The sequence below is a fragment of the Corvus hawaiiensis genome, chromosome 18, assembly GCF_020740725.1.
Source record: "Corvus hawaiiensis isolate bCorHaw1 chromosome 18, bCorHaw1.pri.cur, whole genome shotgun sequence".
Classification (NCBI taxonomy): Eukaryota; Metazoa; Chordata; class Aves; order Passeriformes; family Corvidae; genus Corvus; species Corvus hawaiiensis.
Genome location: NC_063230.1, coordinates 12694684 through 12714023, shown reverse-complemented (window position 1 = coordinate 12714023; position 19340 = coordinate 12694684). Strand labels below are relative to the sequence as shown.

General features: G+C 52.5%; 1 protein-coding gene across 5 annotated transcripts; it reads left to right on the top strand.

The window, feature by feature from the left end:
• The first annotated feature begins 277 nt into the window (after positions 1-277).
• Positions 278-13919, top strand: ABCB9 (ATP binding cassette subfamily B member 9). Of its 5 annotated transcripts, XM_048323081.1 has the most exons (13): positions 278-381; positions 859-1120; positions 1902-2592; positions 2962-3076; positions 3543-3673; positions 4739-4944; positions 5343-5540; positions 7115-7243; positions 8394-8582; positions 9138-9311; positions 10716-10875; positions 10968-11104; positions 12200-13919. In XM_048323081.1, the coding sequence occupies exons 3-13, from the start codon at positions 1980-1982 to the stop codon at positions 12518-12520; spliced, it is 2373 nt and encodes a 790-aa protein (XP_048179038.1). In that variant the 5' UTR covers positions 278-381; positions 859-1120; positions 1902-1979; the 3' UTR covers positions 12521-13919. The 5 variants fall into 5 exon arrangements, with proteins under 5 accessions (XP_048179038.1, XP_048179035.1, XP_048179037.1 ...); XM_048323078.1 differs by lacking the exon at positions 859-1120; XM_048323080.1 differs by lacking the exon at positions 278-381 and having other exon boundaries at positions 559-1120.
• Positions 13920-19340: the final 5421 nt, after the last annotated feature.

Here is a 19340-nt window from a genome sequence, read left to right as displayed (position 1 = left end):
GGATAGAGCCAATAAAACAATTTTTAAAATTTAGAAATACGTATTTTGGGGAGGATAAAAAACCTTCTAAGGTGGGGGAAAATTCCGGGGCTGCCTTTGTTGCGTCGGGCCGGGGTTTACAGGGACAGGGCGGAGCGGGGACCTACCCTCGAACCCCCAATTTGGGGGCCCCCGGTGCCGCCACTCGGCTCCGTCCGGTCCGGCCGTGGGCGGGGCCGGTCCCGCGCCGCAGGAGAGGGCGTGGCCGGTGGGCGTGGCCGGTGGGCGTGGCCACAGCGGGCCACGCCCAGCACCGACCTTGTTTCCGGGACGCGCCGCCGCCGGTCGGAGCGGGCTGATCCCGTCGATTCCTGATCCCGCCGATCCCTGATCCCGCCGCCGGTAAGACCCGTCCGGGCGGGCCGAGGCTGAGCTGCCTTATGCTCTGAAGCGGGGAGCCGTGTGTGGGTGTCCGGTCGGGATATGGCGGGCACGGTCCTTCCCGGCCGTCTTCCCCCCCACTCCACCCCACCCCCGGGACACTCTCCTACGGGGGGAAGGCGGGATGCGTCTGGGGACCTTGGGCGGCTCCAGCTCGGGGGCTGGGGACACGGCTGCGGGTGGTGGGGAGCTGCGGTGGCTGCCTCCTACTCCTCCTCCTCCTCCTCCTCCTCCTTCTCCTCCTCCTCCTCCTCCTCCATGGGCCGGATCCGCACAGCTTTGCAGCGGATGGCAGCAGCGAGCACCCTGGGAAGCGTGTCCTGCTCCTCCCTGGCATCGCTGCTCTGCTTTGCCTCCATCCCTCCTTCCCCACCCACCCTATAAACCCCCGTGCTTCCCCAAATTGCAGCCTCTGCCCTGTTTTCCTCCGCTTTTTAGCTTTTTATCCCACTCGTCCGACCACCGAGCAGCTCTCGCCCAAGGGCGCAGCTTGTCCAGTGCCAAGGGCTGCCCTTCTCCCGGCGGTTTGATTTTGGGGGGCTGCGGCCACACAGGCCGGAGTGTGGCCGACACATGGCACCCCTTGTGCCGTGCCTTCCGCACTGTGCACCGTCACGAGCTGCTTATCCAGCACAAATTTCAGGATCAGGTACCTCCCTCTTGCCTACGCGTGGCACCTCAGGGCATGGCAGCGGAGCAGGTGAGCGGCTCACTCGGCTTAGAGCAAATCGAGCTTTTTGCCCTTTCCTGTGTCCATTCAGACCCTGCCCCACCATCGCTGCTGCCGGACAGACCCCCGGGCGACAGCAAAGGCAGCATCCCGCCCCGGAGCCTTCCTCTCCCACGGGAGGCAGCTGTGGAATTCCAATCCCTTTTTCATTTCCTCTCGGGATTTTTGTTGTGTCATTGAACTGCACTGGGGACAGTAAGGTGTGACAAGCTGCCGTACATATGGTTTAGTCTTATTTTGATGAGGGGGATCCATTATAAAGCTGAGCTGCTCTCCCATCTGCTTTCTTACGGTTTTGACTGGTCGGTTTCAGCTTTGTCCTGGGAAAGGTGGGCAGAGACTCTCGGATCATGACTATCCAAGTTTAACACCTACATGGCTCCGTAGCACAGGACACGTGGCTGCACAGATGTCACGGCAGCACCCAGCGGCTGGGGACCACCCAGCTGGTCCCGCAGCTGCCACAGCAAGCAGGAACAAAGATTCCCATCAGGAAGTGCAGATGTCTGCTTTGGGATTCAGGATGGGTGAAGGCGTCCGGGAGGGAAGTTTGTCTTCATTCGTGCTGCTCATTTAATGAAATACCTTGTGGCGTGTGCAGCAGGGGAGGGGAGGAAGGAGCAGACAATGGTGTCTGGGGTCAGGATGGGTTGGTGGGGAGCTGGCACGGTTGTCCCCCCATCCTGCTTCTGTTTCTACACCACCTCCCTGGGGTGAATAACAGCCCTGTCCCCCTCTTCTCACCCTGCAGCAGAGGCCAACATGACCACGTCCTTCCCGTGCTAGGGCTGCCCCTCACCACCTCAGTGACCCCAGCCCGGCGACGAGGATGCGCGCCTGGAAGGCGGTGGCCAGCACACTGGCACTCAGCGGGGCCGATGTGGTGGTCACCACGCTGCTCTACACCCACAGCCAGGGTGGCCGGAATGTCCTGCAGGACCTGCGGCACTTCAACATCTTCAACTCGCTGCTGGACATCTGGGGGGGCTGCCTGTACCGCAGCTGTGTGCTGCTGGGGGCTGCCATTGGCGTGGCCACCAACACGGCCTACGGCCCCCGGCGCCTCAAGGCATCGCGGACCTTCATCGCCGTCATCTGCCTCCTCATGGGCATCTACATGATGGTGAAGCTGCTGCTCTACTCAGAGGTGCGGAAGACCATCAGGGACCCCTGGTTCTGGGGGCTCTTTGCCTGGACCTACGTGGCGCTGGCAGCCACCTTCGGGCTGTGGCAGCTGCTGGCCTGTGTCACCTCCTCCCGCGAGGCGCTGGGGCCTGGCTCTGAGTCCCGTGCTGAGGCGGAGGAGAGCTGTGATGGGGGCACTCCCAGGGACAAGCGGGAGGAGGCAGCAGGTCCCACCATCCATAAGCTGCTGTCCTACACCAAGCCGGATGCCTTCTTCCTGGGTATCGCCTCCTTCTTCCTCCTTGTGGCCGCCTTGGGTGAGTGAAGGGACCACAGGCGGGCTGTGGTGTGCTCCCATCCTCATCAGGAGGGATGGAGCCATGGTGGTAGGGCTTGGAAGCACTCTAGGCTTGCTTTTTTTGGGGGTGCTGGGTGGCACGTGCTGCACGGGGTGGGTGAAAAATGCAGTGGGGCCAAACCAAATGCAGCAGGGGGTAAAATACACTGGGAGTGCAACATCCCCACGTGCCACTAAGGGCTGCACCTCTCAAGGGGTGTTGTGTGATGGCTGAGTATCTCTGTGGTGGGGATGGGGTTGCCCACAGGCTGTTGCAGTTGGAAATACAGGTCCTGTGCCAATCCCATGCACTGGGGCTGAACCTCCCTGTCCTGTGCTTGTCCTGCAGGAGAGACCTTCCTGCCCTACTACACGGGGCTGGCCATCGATGGCATCGTGGTGCAGAAGAGCATGGATCGCTTCTCCACGGCAGTGCTGGTCATGTCGCTGCTCGCCATAGGAAGGTAATCCAGGGGCTGGATTTGGCCCTGACAAGGAGGAGTTTGGGGTTTTCCCACAGGAGCTCGTGGTGATGGTGGGCACAGGCACCCACTCCGCCAGTTCACTGCCAGACCCCAGGGATGGTCTGTGAATTCTCTGCACTGTCACGATGCAGAGAGGCCGTGGTTGGCAGTCATGAGGCCTTTGTGTAGCCCTTCACGTCCGTCTGCTGGAGGTGGGGGAGCAGGAATGGACACAGGGAATGGGTTCCCTGGGGAATGCTGTTCCAGCAGTGCTGTGTTCCCTCCCAAAGCTTGTGACTACCATGGTTAGGACCAGCCACCACTGTGCTGGTGGCACCCAGGAGAGGTGTGGGCTGGTGATAAGTGTTGTGAGCACTGCCCGGGCCCTTGGCCCAGCACAGGGGTGTTTGTGTTGCTGAGAGGGTTTCGTGTCCATGGCTCTATAACGTTTCTTATCTGCAATTAGCTCATTTGCCGCAGGTATCCGGGGCGGCGTTTTTACGCTCATCTTCGCAAGGCTGAACATCCGCCTTCGCAACTGCCTCTTCAGGTCGCTGGTGTCTCAGGAGATGAGTTTTTTTGATGAGAATCGCACAGGTTGGTTCCTCTCTGCCCCGGATTTGCTCTAACCCCTCTATCCCATCCCAGATTCTTTCCCCTTGGCTTGCCCTACTAGCATACAGCAGATTGGGGGCAGCCAGAGGCGGCACCCACATGCTTGTAGTTAGAAACAGAGGGAGAAAGCTCTTCCCTTTCAGTTGCCTCCCAGCGTAGGGATGCCCCACCCATCAGCCTGGCATCCAGCAGTCCCAGGGCTGACATGCTTATTTTCAGTCACCCCCAAAACTCCCATTTCCTTCCTCCCATCAGTGCCTGTTGGTGGGCTGCTCTCCAGCTCTGCTCCAGTCCCTGAAACCTCAGATGTGTGAATCTTGCTGGATGTGCTTGTTGCTTTCCCCGTTTGCAGTTCAGTCCTGCCCCAGTCTTGGTCCCAGGCCGTGCCACTCCAGTGTAACTTTCACACATTTAATTTCGTCTCGGCGATATTTTTAGTTTTGAGGCTGTTGCTGTATTTAGCAGTCGCTGCAGAGTACCTTGGTAGCTGAGGACAGCAGAGATGTTACTGGAAGTGAGATGTGGGTAACCCTGGGCTTGCACAAAAGCATGGGAATTCAGCTGGACTCAAACACAGGCCAAGGATTTAGGAGTTCAGGGTGATGTTTGCTGGCTGTAACACTCAGCTCCACCAAAAGGCGCCGCCAGAGCTTCATCCCTCAGTAGCTGGACCCATGTCCTCAGGTCCCTCGGGTCAGCTCCAGGCTGTGGACTGTGCTTGGCCTGTGGGCTGCCCTGTGGTGTAGGGTGCTGCCACAGTCCCCTTTGCTGTCCTACAGCCACCCTTGGTGACACAGGTGATGTAACTTGTCCCTTCAGGTGCATCTCCTGCCTCCCATGCATGCAGTAATCCAAGCTCCTCTGTTTTGCTTTGCATCCACAACAGTGGAGAGTTGCCCCCCTTCCATGCCACCCTTCTGACCCCCAGCTGGTTGGATGGGGAGCTCCACCTGGCCCCCTGGCACGGGATGTGGGACACGGTTAGGCAGTGACCTGCCGTGGTGACATGTCCCTGCTCTCCCCTTCCCTGACCCCTCGTTGCTGCAGGGGACGTCATCTCCCGCCTGACGTCGGACACGACCATCGTGAGCGACCTGGTGTCCCAGAACATCAACATCTTCCTGCGCAACGTGGTGAAGGCCACGGGCGTGATCTTCTTCATGTTCAGCCTCTCCTGGAAGCTCTCACTGGTCACCTTCATGGGCTTCCCCATCATCATGCTGGTGTCTGATGTCTATGGGAAGTACTACCAGGTAGGCAGGAGCAGCTGGCATTGCCACAGTGCTGGGCTGGTCTCCCCGTTAAGCCATCAAGGAGCTTGTGGGTGGCCTTGGAGCCGGTGGGAGTGATATTGGAGTGTTTTGCTGCCAGCAGTGGGGGCAGGAAGGTGGCATTAAACGTGTGTGGGCACACAGGTGTAGCCTGGGCTCTTATCTTGCTTCATGCTCAGGAGTGGAAGCATCTCATGTCTGACAGAAGAGGTGGCTGGGCCGTGGGGTGTCCCCTGTATGCGCCTGCCTGTCCTCATGCCATCTCTCCTCCACCTTTGGAGACACTTGGTGGGGTCCCGGAGCCTGGGGCGAGTGGGGAGATGTGCCTTGGGCAGCCTGGCACCTGCTGAGCCCCCTCTGCCTCCCCTTGCTCCCTGCAGAAGCTCTCCAAGGATGTGCAGAGTGCCCTGGCCAAGGCCAACAACACGGCTGAGGAGACCATCTCGGCCATGAAGACCGTCCGCAGCTTCGCCAACGAGGAGACGGAGGCCAACGTGTACTGGCAGAAGCTGCAGCAGGTGTACAAGCTCAACAAGCGGGAGGCCATGGCTTACACCTACTACGTCTGGTCCAGTGGGGTAGGTGGAGGGCCCTGGGGCATCCCTGCGTGGGGCTGGGATGGGCAGGGGAATCTCTCCGGATCCCAAAGCGCACAAGGCACCTGCACGTGGTTCTCCTCCGCTCCCAGGGAACTCTGCGGGGCGAGCCCAGCCCTGCTCTCTGCTCTCTGCTGCCGGTAATCCCCGGGCTCTTGATCATTTATTACTTTCACCCATCAAAAAACATCATCCCGTTCCGCGCCGAGGCAGCGTTGCGTCGCTCCGCAGAACTGCCTGTTTTCCCCTGCAAATAGGGATTGATAAGAGCTCAAGGTCGTGGAGCACCCGTGCCTGTGTGTGCTGCAGTGCGTGCCTGTGCCAGCTCCGCTCCGGGGCTCCGGCTGGGGGGACGGCCGCAGCTTCTGCTCAGGAACGGAGATTTTCTGCGTGTGGGTGGTGGCAGGGGGAGGCTCCTGGGCTTTGGCTTTGGGTTTGTTTTTTTTTTTTTTTTCTTCCTGAAAAATGCTTTTTCATCATTTAACACCAGATGGTTTGGGGCTTCTCCAGTGTTGGCAAAAGCCACACGTGAGGCTGCCCTTATCCCTGTGCATTTAGGGATTGAAGCAATCTCTGGTGAAGGATTTGTGAGTTATGGTGCCTTTGTGCAGCTGTAAGAGACTTTATGGCTTCCCAAGTCTGGAAGCAAAATGGGAGCATTATTAGCATTGTTTCTGGGCTCCCAGGTGAAGCTGGAGCATGAGCTGGGTTGACACTGATCCTGACAAGTCTAAGAAGGCAAAACCCCTCAAAAACAGCTCCTGCAGGGCTCGCGTAGAAAGAAGACAATGGATAGCTCAGCCCTGGTAGAGTCTTTCTTGGAGGGAACGCAGGAGCTTAAGGTCAGATCACGGCAGAGCAATAGAAGAGGAATTTTTTTCCCCTCTATTTTTGTCTGTGTGAATTTACAGCCTATTCTGGTCCCACAGGGCACCAGGGCATCGCTGCTTTTTGGAGCACCTGGGCAGCATGGAACAAAACCAGCTGAATAAAAGGGGCTGGTATTTGTCACATCAGAGCTGACCTGTCTCCTTTCCAGAGTAGGTGGTACCCCCCACACTGACTTCAGACAAGAGCTGAGGTTATGCTTCAGGGACTTGTACATGCAAGGAGGATATTCTGCATTAACTCCTGGCTTGATTTTGTGTTCTAAATTAAAGTATGTCACACTCACATAATAGAAAGTTTATTTTAGCGGTGAGGTGACTGCATACCGTGGATAATTTGAACATAGATTATTATGCTTGAGGACCTTAGTCCAAGAGAGAAGTTCATGAGATGCTCTGTTATTTCAGATAAATTCTCCCTCCTTGGCTGTTGTCCCTCAGGACTTGTTTTGTTGAAGGTATCTGCCCAGCTCTTTAAATCAGCCCATGTATTTGAGTTGTTTATCCATGCTCACTCCTAGGGCTGCCAGCTGCACTGTCAGGAATCCTCAGCTCAGGGCTCAAAGAATAAATGTCAGCACATGAAGTTTGGGTTGTTGTGTGAGTAATGACAAACACACCAAAATATCTGTTGTCCTTGCTGATTCTGGGGTGTTTTCTTGCTTTCAGCTGACCCTCCTGGTGGTCCAGGTCAGCATCCTTTACTATGGCGGGCACCTTGTGATCTCCGGGCAAATGACAAGCGGAAACCTGATATCCTTCATCATTTACGAGTTCGTCTTGGGAGACTGCATGGAGGTGAGTCTGTTTTAGCAGGGAATCACAGAATGGGTTGGGTTGGAAGGGACCTTAAGCACCATCTCATTCCAACTCATCCCTGCCATGGGCAGGGACATCTTCCACCAGACAAGGTTGCTCCAAGCCTCATCCATGCTGGCCTTGGACACTTCCATGGGTGAGGCAGCCAAAGCTTCTCTGGGCAGCCTGTGCCAGGGCCTCCCCACCCTCTGGGCTACCCCGTGTCAAGAGGATGTTTGTCTCCCAGAAGGTCCCAGGGCAGTTGCAGGGATAGATCCAGTGCTGACCTTCCCATGACACATTTCTTTGGTGCTGTGGCACTGCCAGAGGGGGGGGTTATCCCCTCTGCTCCCCATTCCTCCCTTGCCGTGGTCTCACAACCTTAATGTTCCTGAAGCACCTTGTCCCCCAAAAGGGCAGCTGGAACCAGAGGGGTCAGGCTGGCCCTGCTGAAGGGCAGAGCCCTGGCTGCCTCCCAAGCACATTTCCTGGCATGGAGAATGAAGGGATTACAAAGCTGCCTGTTAAATTTCAGGCTTCATTAAAAACTTAATTATATTACTTTTTTTTCCCTTTCCCTGGAATAGGCTGCAAGCTGCTGCGTTGGCAGCACCTTAGCAAGATGGGATTGTGGGTGGGATGGTAGAGCCCACCCAGGGCTGCCTTCCCCTTGCAGAGGCATAAACTTGGCTAATCCAGGCAGGAATGATCCAGCTGAGGTTTCCTCACAGCCAAGTGTGGCTTTGGTGGTGCTTCAGCCTCTGTGCAGGGGCAGAGCAGAGCTGGAGGCAGCTCTCCCAGCTCTCACTATCTGTTTGGATGACTGCAGGCTCTGGTGGGGTTTCCAGGCTGTGGTTTTGGCATGGATTTAGTTTGGTTTGGGGTTTTTTTTCCCCTCCTGATGGGAGGGGCAGTTGTAGTACAAGCTGTTCTGCAGCTCTGGGTTTAATATTGAAAAATGCCCTTTCCCTGGATTGTCCATGTATCCCTTCCATACCCAGCAGAGGAGGAAGAGTTTTCCTGTGCCTGATGACTGTAGTCAATGTCAGGCTATAGGAGACTTGGGATTGCTTCAGCCATTCTCCTTAGGGTGGCACTGACTGATTTCCCATCACTTGGGAGGGTCTCACCGCTGCCTCTTCCCTTCCAGTCCATCGGCTCCGTGTACAGTGGCCTCATGCAGGGAGTGGGAGCTGCTGAGAAGGTCTTCGAGTTCATCGACCGCAAGCCCACGATGGTGCACGACGGGTCCCTGGCCCCGGATCACGTGGATGGGAAGGTGGAGTTCAGGAATGTGACGTTTTCCTACCGCACTCGCTCTGCAACGCAGGTTCTCCAGGTGAGCCCAGTGGGCACTGTGCCCTCCCAGCACCATGTGCTGCTGCTCCACCCTGGCAAGAACCAAACCCCAGCCCATGGGGAGTGTCAGCTGCCTGTCAGAGATGTGTAAAGGCAGGCTCAGCACATGCTGGAAAACAGATTAAAAGGAACAGCGGGTGTTTGGGGCCGGCCTTCCTTACAAGGAATGAGATTTATTAAGAAAACCCTTGTTCCCCGCTCAGGCATTAAACGTGTCAGTGTGGTACAGGGCTTTGTGCCAAGCTGCCTCAGGCTGTTTCTGTGGGAGAGGGGCTGGGACGATGAGGCAGGGGGAGGCAGCAAAGAGGTCAGTCTGCTTTTTAGAGGACCTGCTACATCATCAGGCAAATCTGAAGCAATTTGGAGGCTTTTTGCTTCCCCAGAGCTGATGGTTGGGGAAGCTGACAAATGGCTGATGGTGCAATCACCAAGGCAGAGGGTCACTCTGGCCAGATTTTGGCTACCTTTGTTGTGGAGTGCCCCAGGACATTGAGAAAAGCCTGGACCTGAGTGTGCTCTCCCATCCATGTTGCAGAACGTGTCCTTCACCCTGCATCCTGGCAAAGTGACAGCGCTGGTGGGTCCTTCAGGGAGTGGGAAGAGCTCCTGTGTCAACATCCTGGAGAACTTCTACCCTCTGCAGGACGGGCAGGTGCTGCTGGATGGGCGTCCCATTAACATGTACGATCACAAGTACCTGCACTCCGTGGTACGAGCGACTGATACGTGTATTCTGGTTATCACACCTGTATTCTGCTTAGTCCAGTTCCCACCTGCAGAGCCCAGAGGGGCTGCATGGCACTGTTGCACATCGCTTTGGATTTGAGCTGGCAGCTTCAGAAATGTCCAGAAAGCTGGAGGCTGGAAGCGGTCCCAGAAATTAATTCGGATAATTTGTGGGGGTGGAAGGGAAAGGGATGGAGGTTGGTTTCAAGGGGAAGGGGAAGCCTTCCAAAAAACAGAACAAAAAACATGTTTAGTTTGGTATTTTTTGGCCAACAGAGTAGAAATATGTTTTTGGCTGTTGGATTAATTATCATCTAAATTTGGTTTGGAAAAAGAGCTTTGCATTCCTCCAGCACTTTCTACCTTAAGATCTTAAAGTGATTCTCAGCTAATGGGGAGTTAAACCTCTCAGGATCCTGGCAGCAGCTGGAGCACCAGAGGGGCTGGTGGTTTGCCTAGAGAGGGGTCCAGGCCCCTCAGCTTTCCTCTGTGTGTCAGCACAGATCAGCCTTCATCTCTGCAAGTAACGGCCTCCTTTGTTTGCCCCCAGAGCAAATGGCCTCAGCAGTCAGCAGGAAAACCTGAAAACAATTGATCAGAGACAGGCTGGAAAGCCAAAGTCACTGTGACTAATTTACATTCCCTGCCCGTACAGAGTGAAAATCAAAGGCCAAGCAAGTCTTTCAGTTTAGAAAGCCTGGTGTGCTGTTAGGAACATGGGGAGAAGTCAATTAAAATGTGATCGTGTCCCCCTGGCTCTCTTCATGCACAGTTCTGAGTAATAGTTTGAAAGGTTCGATTTATTCCAATATCAAGGGTTTGATAAAGCAGCCGAACATGAGAGTGAGCAGCCATGGCTGGAAGGCAGGACAGGGAGGCTGTTGCTAAGCAATTAAGGAATTGCAGCAGTTACATCCCTAACTTGCTCATTTGGGATTAAAAGATGCAAGAGGGCTCATTCACACGGCCCGAGTGTGATTACTGGCCTTGAAAGGAAAATCAGCAAGGGCCTGGGAGAAGGTCTCCCCAGCTTGACTTATCCCAGCAACTGGTTTTCCATTCTGGGGAAAGCAAACGATGGGAATAACAGATTTGGAGCAAAAGCACAGCGGGCTTTAGGAGGGGAAGCCCACCCCAGATGCCAACGTGCCAGCATCGCATCGGGTTTCTTTCCTGCAAGATGGCTTTCCAGCAGAAGATGCAAACTGGACAACCCTGACATTGGCATCCTCACTGGAAGCTCACGTTGAGCACTTCTATATCTTGGTTAATGACACTTTTATATCTTGATCTTGGTCCTTACTCAGCAGGAACAAATACCAATGATCCGAGATGCCGTGCAGTGCACCTTCTGCTCCTGACCACTGCTCTCCCTTGCTTCCTGCAGATCTCCCTGGTGAGCCAAGAGCCCGTGCTGTTTGCCCGCTCTATTGCAGATAATATTTCTTATGGCTTAACTTCAGCCTCCTTCGAGTCAGTGGTTCAGGCTGCCCAGAAGGCCAACGCCCACAGCTTCATCACCGAGCTACAAGACGGCTACCACACAGGTACCCACCCCTCTGCGGGGCCTGGCAGCTGGACTTCTGTGGCAGCTCTTGATTTGTATTTTGACCCCTTTCTCTCTCCCTTCACCCAACAGAGGCAGGTGAAAAAGGAGCTCAGCTGTCAGGTGGCCAGAAGCAGAGAGTGGCGATTGCCAGGGCCTTGATCCGAACCCCTCCCATCCTCATCCTGGATGAAGCCACGAGCGCGCTGGATGCAGAGAGCGAGCACGCGGTGAGAGGCTCACTTGGGTGTTTGGGCCAGAGAGGGTTTGGAGGACAGACTGTAGCTTCAGTTTCCAGCCTGTGGGCAAGCTTAGTCTTGACATGGTGCAATCAGAGGGTGGAGTAAGCTGCCAATTCCGTAGCAGGAATTTGCTTCCAATGCTCTTGTAGCCACCAGGAAAGGAAAAATTCCACATTCACAGCAGCCAATGCCTGACAAACCTGGTGAGGTAGGGATCTTTGCTGATTTTTTCAATGTGGAAAGTGTTAATTGGCATTCAGAGACTCTGTGTAGCCTTTTAGGACAGGATACAGAGGAAGACCCTATAAAATGATCTGCAGCAAGGAGAGTTGGACTGCCTGAGCTCAAATCCCAGCCGAGGCACCAAGGAAGCCACACTTGCAGGAAAACCCTTGAGCATCCTGTGAACTGGTTTATCTGTCTGGGACGTGATGACCAAACAGCTCTTCCAGCAGCAGTTTGGCCTCACTGATGCAATGACATGAGGGAAAGCCTGTTCAAGGCTGGGGTTTGAGGACGTGCCTCCAATCCCAGAGGACAAATCCTGCTGGGGCAGCACAAGTGTCTGACCTTGGAGCAGCTTGCTGCCTCATAGGTCCTCAGCCACGTGTGTGGTACCTGATGCCAGCCCAGGGCTGGTTTTGGCTACCCAGGGGTGTCAATGTGACATGTGCTTGATGGCCACCTGCCTGCCTTTAGACGTCAGTGCTATTGTCTCTTGATTGAAAAAAAGCCTCTCTTGCCTTGCCTGGATACACTCAGGAAAGAATGCTGCTTTTCTGTGCAGCTGCATTCACCAGGTATCGGCTTGCTGCAGTCTCTGCCAGCACCACATGGCCTCCAAATTTGGGGCCCAGCTGTAACAAGTCCCCAGCTTGCAGGATCAGACCTGTGTTCATACCTCACCTGGCTGGACTGAGATGGTGTTTGGGCTGCAGCCGGGAGCTGGGCCGGACATGCTGGTGCTGGTAGTGCTGCAGGGAGCCAGAGGAGAACAGATCTCCAGTCCAGAGGTTTCTGGACACTGACCACAAAGCTGCTGTTCTCCCAGTGCCCGGGCGCTAACGCCTTTTCTCCCCACAGATTCAGCAGGCGATTTACGGCGACTTGCAGAACCACACGGTGCTTGTCATAGCTCACAGGCTGAGCACTGTGGAGAGGGCACACAACATCATTGTGCTGGACAAGGGCCGCGTGGTGCAGCAGGGCTCGCACAAGGAGCTGATGGAAGAAGGAGGCCTTTATTCCAAGCTGGTGCAGAGACAGATCCTGGGGCTGGAGGGGGGCGGCACGGACAGTGTCCAGCCTGCGAAGGCGCCCGGCGGGCTGGAGGAGGAGTTCAGGATAGACCATTCCCTGCCGGCCGCGGCACAGGACGATTACAACAACGCGGCTCCCAAGTGAGGGCGGCTGCGGCCGGCGCTCGGACGCTCCCTGGGACGCTGGGCCGGAGGTGGCAGAACGGCACCGCTGGCTCGCCCCGTCACACACCCGTGCACACCCAAACACACACCATAGAGCTTCCTGCAGGACGGGCTGGCGGGCACCTGCCAGCTGGCAAAACAGGGATTTACCCGAGGGAGCTGGGTCTTTAGCAATTCTCAGCATTTCTACTGGGTTTCTTTTCTTACTACCAGTAATTCCTCTCGACTGGGACTTTTCTCCCATCGATCTGCATGTGTAACTGCTATTAACTGTAATGGATGTTAAATGCATGCGTGGAGGGGAAGGTTGAAAACCCCTCCAGGAATTTCAGGGGGTGGCTTTTGTGGCTGGATAGAAAAATGGTGAAACAAGGTCCTGCTCCCTCTGTCAATCTATGGGGCTAATCCAAAGTTGGCTGAAGCCTGTAGGGAGTTCCCTTTGGCTTTGGCAAAAACTGGATCACTCCCATGGAGCTGAATGCCGGGAGAGTTTTGCACTGAGTGCCTGCAGGCTCAGGCTCCCAACCATTGCTGCTGAGCTTGTATCATGTAGTATCCATCCTTGCTGGGACAAGCCAGGGGACCAGGAGGCAGATGTTACTTTCTGATTTTCTCTTGGTGCTTGGTGGGTGTTTGTTTTTAAGGATGAAATGTTTTACCATAATTGGGTTAGAATTTGGGGCTTGGGGTTGTCTTTTTTTTGATTGGTTTGTAGTTTTTTAACGTTACTTGTGTGCACTGTGCAATGTCTGTCTGGCTCCAGCATCCACTGAGAATTGGTCTGTTACTTCAGAATTTTTTTTAACTCACAACCCCGGTGCTGGTGTGAAAAAAACACTACTAAAGACAGGCATAAAACACTAAAAGACAGCACTTTATAAATCCCACCAAAGCTTTGTTCAGCTTCAGGCCACGCTAGTGACTTCACTGCATGGGAAATCCGTACAGTCACATTCCTTGAAGTCCAACTTCAGCTGCCTGAACTTTATAATGTGTTTCTTTGAATATAATTTATTTTAGTATGAGGGATAGAAAGAAATGTGTTGCTCCTAGCCCTTTGGGGTAATGGCTCTGGCTTAGTAGCATTATCCTGCTATAGATTGGCAAAAAATCCTATGCAGCCAGGCAGGTGCTGTTTTAAAAATAGCATTTCTAGGGGAACACTGACTTCAGACTCTGCATAGTTAAGAAATTCTCTCAAGCACTTTAGCTCTCATGTTTTCTGATACTTGAATGCTGCTGCATTTTCCTTTTCAGCAGGTTTGCATTTTTGTTATTGGCAATGTTTTGTTTTCATTTAGTGATGTTTTACAAACTCTAAATTTAGTGTCCTTGAGGAGGGATGCTCAAAAAAATAAAATACTACCTCTGCCACTCAACGTCGAGCTGCTCTGGTTGGGGGTGTTCTTTGCATTCCGGGTTTTCAAGGTAACGTTCATCTGACACCACAGCTGAGTGCAGCTGCTCTTGCACGTGTTCTGGGGAATGACAAGAGGAACCCACAGAGAAGGAGGTATGTAAAACACTTCAGCATCTGATAATGGCTGTGAGCCCAGCAGTCGGGATAACTCATTTTCATCCCACATCCCTTTGGGTGTCAGTCTCCCAGGGAAGGACAGGCAGTCTAACCCGTTCTCAAGGCACGGTGCTTCCTGACTGGAATCTTTTCAGCTGCTGGCTTTTGTGATATAACAATCTGTGCCTCAGAAGAAGAACGAGATCTCTTTTTGTTTTTCCTCCCTCCACTTAGGGAACCTGTGTGGCACTCTGAACTCCTCAAGCACCCCTTCAGTAAATGGCCAGGAGTTCCTGCTTGATGAAAGCTTGCACTGTGGGTATGAGGAGGTTGGGGGTTCCACCCAACGCTGACAGGCAAGTGATTAATTCTGCATTTTTATCAGTACCTGGGAGCAGAACATGGCCACCAGTACACAGAAGTGGAATTAATTTCTGCTTAATTGAAAAACTGGGGGAAAACCCAAATTGGGTTACCTGGGAACTAGAGAAGCCAATTCACCCTGTGAAGCACTGGTAAGACAATGATCACTAGCACATGAGATGCCAGGAAAGAGACTTTGATTGTATCCTGTGTCTCCCTCCCAGGCAGGGCTGCAAAAAGGGAACTGGAGGATGCAATCAGATTCGTTTTATTGCAAAAACTACACTGAATTTCAGGAAGGGAACTCTGTTTCCCAAGCCTGCTGTGATGATAATCCCATCATTGTATTCCCAGGTCAGGTCCAAACAGCTTCAACTGAAATGGCACACTGGAAACAGCAGATTGTCTCTGCTGGTGGCACCAGTCCAAGCTGATAACAGGGCCTGACTTTGTTCATTGCCACAGGTGCTGAATTCTCTCTTCTGCATCCAGATAACTCAAGGCTGCTTTTCCACTGAGCCTCTCATCTTGTGGCTTCAATGGGCCCTTTTATTGTGCTGTTGGCATGTTACAAGTGGCACTGCTTGTGTGCTAAAGCCATGAGGGTTTTCTTATGCCCTGGAAGATGGGTGGGAGCTCCACACACCACCAGGGATCCAGTAGAATTAATCTAATGCAGATATTTTTGCTTGCACAAACCCTAGGTCTGTACAGAAAATCCTGCCTTTCTAAATCGTTCCAACTACAGCTTCTTTTTGAAGTGAAAATCAGGGTCAGAGATGCCCATTAGCCAGACTAAGCCTGGCAGTAAAGCTGTGCTTCACCCAAAGCAGCAGTGGGAACTGCTCCAGTGCTGGAACACGAGCTGCTCCCTGGAGCTGCCCAATCCCTTGGGCCTGGCTGCCTGTGGGCAGCCTGTGTTTCAGGCTATTCTCCTGGAAACAAGGCCACTGTTCCCTCTGAAACCCTGGGCTGTAGTATTTTGTGGCTGTGGCTTTGGCCAGAGTTGACATTTACAAGGGAACGTGAACAAAATCAGTTCAAGAGCTTCTCAATTAGAGTGATGGAGATAAAAAGGTTTTTTTCTTCAAAGAGAAAAGTCCTCACAGGGAACTCGGAGGGGTTCATCTGAAACCTTAACCTGGGGGCACTGAAGACTGTCCTGGCAGAACTGCAAGCAATTAAGCATTTGAAAGCACAACTGATTGCAAAGTTGACTGTATATCCCATGGCAGGTTGTTTTCCTCACTATGAATAAGCTCTAACCATTCCCTGTAATAAGTATAACCACAGCTTTATTTGATTTAAACAACAGAAAACCCCATCCAAGGTGAAATTTGAGAGTGGATCCTATAGTCCCAGCACCTCCCCAGGGACCTGGATTTACCCTGTACCTTTGCACAGCCAGGGTCTGTGGCTGACTGACCCAGTAAATGAGCACACAGTGATGGAAAAAACACAGCTGTGTTTATTCCAACAACTTTGTCTCCTGGCACACCAACCTCTGCCTCAATAAGCAACTGTGTGTGTTTCAGTGGCTGCACTTTCTAGGCCTTCAGCAGGTCTGGAAGTGCCACAAGCAAACAGAAAGTGCTTCTAGCTTGGGTTCAGAGATGTGGTTTAGTCTGGGGAGGAAAAATAATATCTGCCTCTTCTATTCCAGCTTCAATGTGAGCTTAAGGCAAAGAAAATAAGTGCAGATAAATAAACCTGCTGCTCTTCTCACACCTGCAGCTCCTTGGAAGGAAGGAGCACCTTACAAACACCTAATTCCTGCTCTCTCTCAGACAGCAGGAGCACTGATCTCTCAAACAGAACGGCTGTTTCTCTGCCAGGCTGCTGAATACACAGGTCATTTCCATGTGTGAAGGAATCCGGGTTGTGAAATCTAAACAGAAGTATGGGCTGTGCTTAATATACAGAAGGAAGTTAAATTGCAAATAAGCCCAAAAACTTATCTGTACATTGAGCAACCAGACTAATAGGGGTTAATAGACACCAAAGACGAGATTTGCAAATTCAGTGTGTACATAACCAACCAGTTTGTCCAGGAAAAGAAAATAAGATGTGAAGGTGACTTGCAAAATATGTCTAAATCTAATAAATATGCATGAGTGCAGTGCTATTGACCGTAAAAGGATATGAGGTACCAGGAGGAAATTCAAGATCAAGTTTAAATAGAAAAAAAACCCTAACATCTTATTTAAACTAGTCTGGATGCCAGTTCTCCCCAAGATTGGAGCCTGACTTCTTATTCACCATGACATGGTTTCCCCTGTAATCTTCACAATTTTTTTTATTCCATTTCTCCTGTAATAAGAAATCCTGACTTCTGTACTTTGCCTGCTTACAGTTCTAATGTACTCGAATGCTGTCACCCTTCAAAAGGATTTCAGCAAAGGCAAATAGGAACCAAGCCTGGGGAGATGATAAATCCCAGCCTGCAGCACTGCAATATTTGATAAACCCTGTAGCCCAAAATCCTGGTTTATCTGCAATCCTTCATATCCTGTCCAAGTGACGCGCTGTCACAAAACCTTTATCTTCCATGAAGACTGCAGAATGGGAAGGCACTCTCCTACCTGTCCAAATAGAAAGTATAATTATACAAAAGCAGTTGACTTCTATCTTGTGTCTCAGCCTCAGCTGCTTTTCTGGACAACTGGAGAACTCAATTACGTGCAGGTACTGACCAAAGTACAAATGTTTAATGGAGACTCCTCTCCACCATCACCAGAGCCCAAATTACCTACACAGGGAGAAGTACTATTTTCAATGTACGTTGTACTTGAGCACAAATGAGTTATGTTCTCACCTGTGACTGAGCAGTTCTTATTATTCCTTTTTTTAAGCAAAAGGCATCATGGTTGAGGGAATCTGAGAGCTCCACTCAGGATCACACAGCGAGGCAGTGGCAAAACTAGATTTACAACATGGAGCTGAGTCAGACTCTTCCAAACCACACTCCCCCCCCAAACCATTTATTTAGGTATGGCATGAAGTTCAAATTACCAGTGTTCTTGGGAAGAAAGGGCTTCTCCCAATTCCTCAACTAATTCCTTGTTTGTGTGTGTGTATATCTATACGTGTGTTTGCATGTGCAAATTTACAGGAGGTTTAACACACGGCTGTAACTCTGTTTGACGGGCATGTGTAAATACAGGGTACGTGGAATGGTGTTGGCAGGGTGACTATCTCCTGGTTTTAAATAACAGGGCAGGGCTGTAGTGACTGCAAACCCGTGTCAGTGCCCAGGGCACAGCTGCTGACTCACCTGGCACAGAGCACATCCCTGCAGCAGGCAGGTGTGCTGGGGTGGGTGAGTGCTGTCATACACGACACATGCCCCTATCACTAAACACCTTCTCCCCACCCTCGGCAGGCTCAGCTCAGCTTCCTGCTGTGCAGACATCGCGCCCTCGCCTCCCTCTGAGTGCACCCATTTTGCGCCAGGGTTGTGGAGTGCCTCTGCACCGAGCAGCCAGAAGGCCTGGAAGGCTTCCTCCAGCAGGGTCACCTTGTTGGTCGTTAGTCCCTGTGGATAATAATGACAAAGAGAAGGCTTCTGGGAGGGTGAGAGGCATGGGGAGCTGAGTTTAGTTATAGGACAAAAGAACAGCCATAAAGCTGTCACATCATCACTGTCCTGCCAGGAACTGCTGGGTCACTTCCTGAGTGTAACTGCAACTTCATTGCATCAGAATTGTCACTATATGGATTTTTTTTTTCCAGTTAGATCAAAACTATCAACTCCAAAGGACAAGGACCACATGGCCATTCCCTCCCCTTCTCACTTGGCTCCTGGTTCCTTCTGGCTCTCTCTCCAGTGTTACACACGCAGGAAATAATACACACACCCACACCCACGTAGGGACAAAAGCAGGCCAGGAAGGTGGTGCATGCCAAGAGATGCATATAACTTAGGCTCTGTTAACACAATTAATTGTTTCCAGGCATAATTGTCTTTATCAGCTCTGCTAACAGCAGCAGTAATTGGGGAGCTGCTGCTCCTAAGGGTTACCACATAGTGCCTACTGCAGTGCTGGTGACATGACTGATATGAATCAGAAGAACAAAATATATGGTGATTTAATTGACGCAGTTTTGCTACATTGCATTTCAAAAGTATTTAAATTTACCATGAAACACATCTTTGACAGATTATTTATTGACATTCACTGCTGAAGAAAAAAGTATTTAAGATGGATGAAATGACCTAACACCAAAGTTTGGCCAGATATGATTTTTAGCTATTTTTAGCCTAAATAAGTATTCAGCCTAAGCTTGAGAACAATAATGCAATCACTCTTTTGAGACTTACTCCAGCCAAGTCCCAACCGGGTAAGGAAATGCGAGTTAAATCTACTGATTTTCCTTCCTAATTTACAGCCGTGGAGTTTTAAACAAAAGGAGGCCATGAGTGGCTACAGCACTTCCAGGCATGAGCTTTGTGCTGGTGCGTGTGGTGGGGTTGTGAAGGCTCTCTTGAGAGCTCAGCTCTGTCTGGCAGGGCACAGGACGGAGTCTGAGCCATCCCAGCGACCCGTCCAACCTCCGAGTGTCCCAGCAGCCGCATCCTCAGGGCCACACCTGGAGTCCTGTGTCCGCTTCTGGGCCCTCCATTCACGAAGAATATTGAGGGGCTGGAGCATGTCCAGGGAGAGGAACGGAGCTGAGGAAGGGTCTGGAGCAGCAGGAGCGGCTGAGGGAGCTGGGAAAGGGGCTCAGGCTGGAGCAAAGGAGGCTCAGGGGGGACCTTGTGGCTCTGCACAACTCCCTGACAGGAGGGGGCAGCCGGGGGGGTCGGGCTCTGCTGCCAGGGAACAGGGACAGGAGCAGAGGGAACGGCCTCAGGCTGGGCCAGGGGAGGCTCAGAGTGGACATCAGGAGGAATTCGTTAACTGAAAGGGTGATAAAACAT

Coding starts and splice junctions, on each gene's coding strand:
- ABCB9 (XM_048323078.1), top strand. CDS start 1,980: ATGCGCGCCTGGAAGGCGGTGGCCAGCACACTGGCACTCAGCGGGGCC. Junction 3,674..4,738: donor TTTTGATGAGAATCGCACAG/GTTGGTTCCTCT, acceptor TCGTTGCTGCAG/GGGACGTCATCTCCCGCCTG. Junction 9,312..10,715: donor ACAAGTACCTGCACTCCGTG/GTACGAGCGACT, acceptor TGCTTCCTGCAG/ATCTCCCTGGTGAGCCAAGA.